The 8,791-nt window shown below is 39.6% G+C and overlaps 2 protein-coding genes across 2 annotated transcripts in view; one reads left to right on the forward strand and one right to left on the reverse strand.

Moving 5' to 3' along the window:
- The window catches only part of LOC111334470 (acid-sensing ion channel 2), a 14,823-nt gene extending 9,088 nt beyond the window's left edge, over positions 1 to 5,735 (forward strand). Inside the window, exons 5-8 of the mRNA XM_022940225.2 lie at positions 443 to 499; positions 1,152 to 1,314; positions 1,920 to 2,011; positions 4,081 to 5,735. Coding sequence (XP_022795960.2) covers positions 443 to 499; positions 1,152 to 1,314; positions 1,920 to 2,011; positions 4,081 to 4,214 — 446 coding nt within the window. The 3' untranslated portion in view covers positions 4,215 to 5,735. The remainder of the gene's footprint in view (positions 1 to 442; positions 500 to 1,151; positions 1,315 to 1,919; positions 2,012 to 4,080) is intronic.
- Positions 5,632 to 8,624, reverse strand: LOC148718669 (uncharacterized). The gene is made up of 2 exons (XM_088741766.1): positions 8,034 to 8,624; positions 5,632 to 7,903 (listed from the first exon to the last, which is right to left on the reverse strand). Exons 1-2 carry the CDS (start codon positions 8,377 to 8,379, stop codon positions 6,717 to 6,719), a joined length of 1,533 nt encoding a protein of 510 aa, XP_088597892.1. The 5' UTR covers positions 8,380 to 8,624; the 3' UTR covers positions 5,632 to 6,716.
- Positions 8,625 to 8,791: the final 167 nt, after the last annotated feature.

Here is an 8,791-nt window from a genome sequence, read left to right on the forward strand (position 1 = left end):
AACGCACGTGCTGAGCTACTGTTCTGCCAATTAGATCTCTTGTTTTTCCACGTCCTCGTTGCCGTCGCCGTCGTGGTTTCTTTAGGTCCCTAATGTTTACCACGGACGTCCACGAGTAACGGACGTATCGGGACGACATATTCCTATGAGGCCCAAATAAGGATCTTTAGGAGTTAAATTTTATTGAAACAGTGACACAATATAATTCTTAACGTCTTCGTACTTCGTATAGGACCATCTCACGGATTTTCTACTTTTTAATCGTGAGGAAATCTGAGACGCAAAGAATAGAATGGTCGAATGTTTCAGCTGAAATTTGTGGCGAAAGTCTTGCATGGGTGTTTGAAGTCTCTCCTTTTCTGAACTGGCGTGCGCTGCTTTCATCACTTCAAAAATGGAAAAGTGGTGAAATAATTTTTCGCCCTCTCGATTTTTCTTACAGGTGAAGCTCCACCCTGTTTACCGCAACAGGTCAAGAATTGCGTTTGGCCCGCGATGGGTGAGTTTATCGAAAACGAGTCCATCTGAAAAGGAAAAAGCATTTTTGAAGCATGCTCGGGTTAAGTTTTGGTTTCCACTAACGATGCAATGACTAAAATCACAATCATATCAATAAGAGTGTCATAATCTGTGATCTAATGGGTTCCTTTCCCAGGCTTTAGAAAGCTCCTCGAAAAATACATCTTGTACCCTATTCACACCAAAAGTTAGACATGTTTTAAAGATGTTTTGCTTAACACATAACAATTGTTGTTGTTGTTTTCTTTCATAGAAACTGCTTAAACCGATGTTTATCAACTTCAAATTTAGCATATTGAAAGTACAAGTTACTCTCTACTTGAAAGTCTTCTAGAAATTCAGTTTATTAGTTCCTTGTTTCTGATTTTCATGCAGTGGATCACGGTTTAACTATGCATGTTTTGCTGGTGTGAATGGGGAATTAGACTACATGTATCTTGAGCTACAAATTGCTGGATACAGGAATTTTGTTAACCAGAAAGGAAGGAATAAATACTGCATTTGTCCTTCTGACACATACAGCTATGTTTATCTACACTAGTTTCTGCCCCCTATGACATAAGCATAATTATAAGATAATGATACTAATAACAATAGTAATAATAATAATGATAATTTCGATTAATTACCAGAAATATTCCGAAACGAAAGTAATAACTGTGAGTGCCCAGTCCCCTGTGAGATAACAAAATATCAAGTGCAACTGAGCTATGCCCAGACCCCCGCGAAACATTTCTCAGAGGTACTGGCGAAGAGAAAACACGTTAGGAAGGACGTCATGAGGCATTACTTAAGGTGAGTTCAAGCTTTGGCGAGGGAAGGGGGTCTATCACTGCGTATATACGAAAATCATATGTAAGGAGTATACCTCGCTCAGGAAATAGTCAATCATAAGCAGAAGAATCATCACGCAATGGTCTTCTGCGCGCGACACGGAATATTTCGTATAGCTCATAAACAAACTACGTTTAGGGACTAGTCATTTATTATCATCCGGGAGGAAGTTTGGAGAATTTTGAACAGGATCACATAATTTTCAAGCGGAACGGAGGGGAGGGGGAAGGTGATCAATTGTCGGTTTTCTCGTTAAACCATCAAAGATGGAGTCTTCAATGATCGAGCGTCCAGTTTTAGCTCCGGATCAGAAAGGAAAAAAATTTAAAATTTACAATAAACACGTTGTAAAAATCAGACATTAGTAACTGATAGCCTGGCAGTGAGTTTTTGGAAACTTTTTACTTTGAATGCACTTAGCGGTCCTTTCACAATCAAAGCCCTTTAGGATTGGAACTCATTTCCTTTATTATCATGATCTTAATGAATGATTCAGCAGTCCTATTGTTAGGAGAAATTAGATGCTAGTCACTCTCTAGGGTTTAAAGCGTTGTATGTTTCGACAGGGATAACTTCCTCGAGTTGGATGTGTACTTTGAAGAGATGCAAGTTACGCTTATAACTCAGAGGCCAGCATATGATCAGGAAAGCTTGTTTGGTAAGTTTTCTGACAATTTTAACGACTGAGCTACCCAATAGGAGGTTACGAAGGGTACAGCGTTAACAAAAACGAGAAAACTGTTCGTGTAAACAAAATGAGCTAAGATGAGAGGTGTTATTGCGCATAGATTAGGAAATATTTCCGTGTTATTCCCGGTGAAATGACCACATTAGGCGTCCACTGAACAACGTAGATGGCTCTTGTTGGATTCGAAAATGGCTTTGGGCGGCAGCAATTCAAACCGATCCAGAAAAACCGAACATAACTTAATACTCGCGAAGCTCAAAGGAAGAACAGAAATTCTTTTTCTATAGACCTTACCTCGACACAAGCAAAATTATTGTTGATCTTGATAAGGATGACATTAGTTTTAACACACACCAGTTTAATACGTGATGTATCTGACTTTTGACTTGATCGTTTTATTTCGAATTTTGCTTTTGCTTGTTTGTTTCCGTTATGTGCTGTTTGTCCAGGTTTTTTCTTTTTTTTTTTCTGTTTTCCCATCCTTTAGTTTGGCCATCATTTGAACAAATGGGGAATGAGGACATTCTCTCTTTACTCCCAAGATCTGATTTTTATTTCTCCCCATTAACTGCTACATATTTCTTTGTTAATAAGTTATGAGAATTTGGTGCCAGACACCTGATAAGTTTATGTATTAAACACAACATATATATGAAATTCATATATCTGAACTGCGGTTATAGAAACGTATTTGTGCACGATCCTCGCAGTAAAGAGCACTATTTTAGCAATAGTGCATGAAGATCAGACCTGAAAAAAAAAACGCCTGTACGGGATTCGAACCACTGACCTCTGCGATACTAGTGCAGCACTCTACCAATTTTTTTCAGGTCTGATCTTCACTATTGCTTAAATAGTGCTCTTTACTGCGAGGATCTTGCACAAATAAGTTTATATATTCTCATTATTGTACCTGTTTAAGGAAGAATGGATATTATAGGGAGAAATTACCTGTTAATCTTTTCTTGGAGTTAAAGGGCTAAGGTCGGGATTTAATAGGCGGGGAAAAACTACCCCCATGCATATCACCTTTGGGTCGTGTGGCTACTATCACACGAGCTAACTCAAAACAGTTTGCGACGTAATCCAACGATGTCCAACGATGTCCAACGATGTTCAACGATGTTCAACGATGTTCAAAGATGTTCAACCGCCTCCCGGTTGGCTCAATTGGTTGAGCGCCGGACTGTTGTGCGGGAGGTCGAGGGTTCAAGCCCCGGCCGGACCAACACTCAAGTTTTAAAAATAACTGAGGAGAATGTGCTACCTTTCTATAACATCAAGAAATGGATAGACATTCTAGTCTTCTCGGATAAGGACGAATAAACCGTAGGTTCCGTCTCCTGTATCTATTAATTAGTTAATTTGGTTAGGCAGGGGACGTTAAAGAACCCACTCACGAGTTTACTGTGATGCGCGGTCTGGTCTGTTAACTGGGAATTGGGAGGAGGGGGCATCTGTTAGATTCGCTTTTATTTGATTGTAAACTGTTTAGCAGTCTGGTAAAGTCCCCCGCACAGTGTTGTAAAGCGCCATGAGCTGAGGATATGAGCGCTATATAAATAAATTTTAAAACTATTATTATTATTATTATTATTATTATTATTATTATTCAACGATGTTCAACGATAGCTACATTGCACCAATACATCGCGTTATGAATCGCTAAGTCATTGTTCTAACAATCTTGATATCCATTCCAGCTAATATCCAGTCCCTTCGCTAATCATCATTAATACTGACACTTTCTGTCTTAACCCTAGCTTTACACCTTAACATCAGTAAACATATTCTCCATACTGTTCTCTATACATGTTCCATGATGCTGATAAAGAGAACTTGTTAAACAATCAAGGGCTTCTTTACTCGGTGGTCATTTCATTTATTCTCGTGACCTAAATTTGTGATACGGGGTGAGATTGTAAAGAGAATTTAGATGCGAGTCGCTACCAGGGGTCAAAGGATTAAAAGCTTGAAAAATCCAAGACCCACTAGTACAATCATTCTAAAGAAAATAAATTTTTTGTGTGTGTCTTTAGGTGACATTGGTGGTCAAGTCGGGCTGTTTCTCGGTGCTAGTATTCTAACAGTGTTGGAATTTGGGGACCTTCTGGCGAGGATTATTGTCAACAAGATCAAAAGGAATCAACGACGACACGCTCGGACAGTTTGATTAGATCACTTTTTGGTCTGATTAACTAAAGTTCGAAAGCAATTTCGATCCACGAAATGGCCGAGCAGTTTGCGATTCCTGATTTTTACTAAACTTTACGTACGCCTCGGAAAAAATGCTACCAAAAGTAGTTTTGATAACCAGCTTGACCAGCTGGATGGACTGCGCACCGGAAATGCTGTGAAAAGGCGATTTCCGAAAAGAGTACTAGTGTCACCTTTAATTACTCAAGGGGAAAGGAAGACTTCAGGTGGAAAGGGTCGGAGGAGCCGCCTTGAGGATATTATCCTAAAGCTAGAAGAAGTAGCCTGCAATGTAGGGGTCTTATTAGGGCGAGTAAACATTACAACTGAGCTTCTAATCGTTTAATTGACCCGCCATGTTTTATATGGCGTTAGATTGAACGGTAGGGAAGGGGGGGGAGGGGGACGAGGAAGGAACCCAGCCCCTCCCCTCGCCCTCTTTTTGACCGTTGTTCACCCCCTTGGTACAAACTATTTTCTCTCCCCAACCTTCCAACACTAAAATTCAAGGATGGCAGCCATAATTGCGCCAAAATTACGCAAGAACTTCGCAAAAACTGCGACTGCTTTGCAGCCTAAACTGGAAGCAAAGATGAGGTCTAGGATTCCACAAGTTGGTGTATGGAGAAGAATAAGGAATACTACATTTGACTTATTAAGGGATTCACTGACCAGGACTACTCAAAGTCAGCCGTAAAACTTGCTTAGCATTCAACCAATTATTTATTTAGTCTTTCTTTCGTATTCACATAGAATTCGAAGTTTCAGGAGAGTGGCGTCTAAGTGAAAGTAAAGAAGGTGCCATTTTCCGTAAAGTTTTATAGAGGCTAGTCACGGGCTAAAACAAGTAGATCATGTTACAAAAATAAGATTCGTTTTTGTTATTTTTAACCCTGCAGTTCAAAGATACCTCAAATTGTGTCCAGAAAAGACTTTCTTGCCAAAATAGTCGGTTTCTTGTAGAAACCTCTTATACATTTTTTTTAAACAGCAATCACCCGGTAAATGCTAGAAAACTTTGAGTGAACTTAGAAACAAGTTTGATAACTTACCAGAAAGTGCCGTTAGTGCATGCGCTTCATTTAAAATACCTCCTTAGGTTCAGGTATTCTTTTCAGTGTCTTGGATCAAGGAATCTCATCAGAATTAATCACTCCTTGTAGTCTTTAAGAAGTACTTTTTGGGAAAAACGTTTACACTTTGTCTCATTCAATATCCGTACGATGTAAATATTTAAGATATTGTGTTTAATCATAACATTTATAATCTCCTAAAATATGATGGGCGCATAAGTTACTTTATTTTCTTTAAGGGGGCCCTCTGGTTGAAATCCAACAGTAAAGAAGGTCATAACTAGAACAGTCACAGGATCATAATCATTAATAGCAAACTGCTGAAAATTGGCAGGAGGCAAGTACATGACCCTACCTACCAGCCAACAAGTAAAGTTGACCAGACTTGTTTATTCCTAGTAAATAATAAACAAAAACAAAAACTCTATCATTTTAAACTATTCTTCTGCCCCCTCAAATTCAAAGCTCAAAATACATCCAATTGGGCTGGTTTAAGCATCATGGATCTACTTACAAAGCACTACAAACCTATTGAGCAAAATCGGGTTTCAATCATTAATGTTGCCATGGCAACAAATTCATTCCAAGAAAAGATTAACTCCCCAAAACTTCAACACTTTTCAGTCAAACTGAATTTTGCTCAATAGGTTTGTAGTATGTTATGTCTCAAATATTTGTGGCAAATTTGGAGCTGTTAGCACAAATACATCCTGAGAAATTTAAGGGGGCAGCCAAATAATCACGAAAAACCCATATTTGCAGGAAATGTGATTTAAAAGGAAATGTTATGGAAACATGGGTTCAAGTTAGCTTTTACAATAAAAACACAGTGTGTTGGTAGAACTGCTTTAAAAGAAATATCCCTAAAGTTATTTTTTGGTCTTCTGAGTAGTTTTCCTCTTTTTGGGTCCATTACAAGGTTCTATTTCTCCAAAAGCTCCAGCTGCATAAGTTACACCCTCGCCACGAATCCTTAGATCTTCATTATGCTGTTTAGCCTGTCTCCTGGCAACTCTGTATTTCTTGTGCTGATCTTGCACTCTCTTCTCTGCTTGTTTAATTCTCTCTGAATCCCTTCTCCTAGCTTCCATTTTGGCAGTATCACTCACAGTGAGCCCAACCTTCTCCATGATAGCATGTTTCATGGAGGCACCACCACTGAAATGTAAGGCAGCTGACAAAGCAGCCAGCTGCACTCTCCTGCCATGCCACTTGTGTTTGGGACATTTGTTCCATACCAGGGAGTTGATGGACTCATTAGCATTCTGGGTATAGCCAGGCAAGCACCTTGCAAGAAGGGCAGAATCTGTGAGCCTGTCATAAATCTTGCAAAGATGTTCCTCAAACACCTTGTCAAGATGGTGTGGCTTGTTAGGGCAAGGGAGCCCTTTCTTGTATTTACACCATCAATTTGGTGGACAAAACTGGTGTCTTTCTTTATTGGGTAGCTTCAAGCAGTGGAACAATCCAGCCAGAATCTCAGTTTTCATAGTCTGCACAGCTTGGTCCCTCTCTTCAGTGGTTGTGATTTCTCTTTTTACATTGTTACGAATTGCCTTGCCATAATTCTTTTTCAGTTTTTCTATAGCAGCCTTTGTCAGTCTTCCATTTCTTCCATGCATTGGTTTTCCATCACTCAATTTCACTGAGGATTTTTGAAATTCATACAGTGCTTTTCCAAGTCGCTTTTGAACGTGTCCAATGCAGTCTAATTTCATGACCCGGTCACAGCCTGCAGTTCCAGCCAGGTGATCCTCTTCCCACTTCTTAAAATCTTCTGAAGCTTTCCAGGTAATGTACTCTTGATCATTGTTTTGTAGATTTTCATAATGGTGACAAGTGTCACAGGCACCATAAATGCTCCATATAGAATTATATGCTTTTGAGTCCCCATCAGAAATCATCCATGTGTACCTGATAAAGCCCTGCTCACTTCTTCCCCATATCCTTTTGGCACATTCCATCTCCATACTTGGGCTGGAGCCTTTATAAGAGCCTTCACAATGATGAGTCTGGCACCACTGTTCAAACTGGTCTTCAGTCAGACTTGACTTCTTTTGTGAGCACACACTACAGGTTTTTGAGATAACTTCAAGGTCCAACACTTTGCCAGTTGCAGCAGAAATAACAAATCCAACACAGTGATTGGCAGTATAACCTCGTTTTGACCAGGAGCCATCAAAACTTACAGGGATACTAATTATCATTTGATCATTAGCATCAGTGATGCATTCTTCTTGTATAGCCTGCATTCTTGCCTCAGCCCTGTTTTTGGCTAGTTGCTCCTCTAATATCTCCTCGTGGGCCTTGAGTAGTGCCTCTTCGTGCTCATACCAAGTTGAGAGTGAAATACTGAATGGCATATTAAGCATTTCACACAGCTTGGCAATTCCCTCTTTTCCAACTCCCATCTCAAATGTGCCATACACTATTCGTCGGTTCAGATCTTTACCTTGAATTGTCCTTGGAGTGGTATCATTGGAGGGGTGATCGCCAGTAGCAAGGAACTCTGTCATGCCACAGTCACACTTGACAAAGACTGAATTGCTCATTCCCATTCTGTTTACAGTGCTCTCTAACACTTCAACTTTACCTAAATGAGAAATTAGAGGAAACGATCTATTAATTTTCTAGTTTAAATCCAGATAAATTAGTGGATCCTGGACTTGGTTTCAAATTTTCCGGCATAATAAGTGACACTGCAAAAATTTCAACAGGCTCACCTGAGGCACATGGTCCATGAGTATGTACTCTGTTTACAAACTTCCTTAGACTTTCCATTGATACCAGGCGATATCCTTCAGCAATTTCCAGATCATCTGAAATACTTTCATCCGACAGAGACGTATCACTAGCACAAGCGCCGATTTTTCGCGCAGAAACCGGGATTGCAGGCGGTGGAATCATTTCGCTTACCACGTCATCTTCACCGACGAACGTGATATTTACCCTTCGTTCACTCGTTGCGCTTGCCGCTCTTTTCGCTTGTTTTTGAACTCCTTTGAACCCTTTACGCTTTCTTGAAATTCCCTGCTTTAAAACATACTGCTTTTGCCCTAGCTTCGGCATAATTTAACCCTTTATAAACTGAATCAATAAACTGTGAAATGCTACGCATAGATCAACAAAAGTGACTTGGACAAAATTCGTTAGAGCTCCTTGTAACTCAGTAACCAGGCCTCAAAAATAACTTCTAGGAATCTGGAATGAACTACGGTCTGTTTCCAAACTCAGGACCGTGGAACAGCGTTAACGCCTCAAAAATAATTCGGGAAAAAGGCTCTTGTTTTGAATTGGTTACCATGGCAAAGGAAAAACAACGTTCAAAGAAGGCCACTTTTTGACTCTGCAAAGTAATTTATGTAAAAACAAGCAACATATTCAAAATCTAGATAGAGTCAAGTAAATATTTTTCCAAAAAAAAAACTTGGGCGAAAAATTTTTCAATTTTACCAAATTTCAACCAGAGGGCCCCCTTAAT

This window comes from Stylophora pistillata, chromosome 12 (genome assembly GCF_964205215.1).
Source record: "Stylophora pistillata chromosome 12, jaStyPist1.2, whole genome shotgun sequence".
Taxonomy (NCBI): Eukaryota; Metazoa; Cnidaria; class Anthozoa; order Scleractinia; family Pocilloporidae; genus Stylophora; species Stylophora pistillata.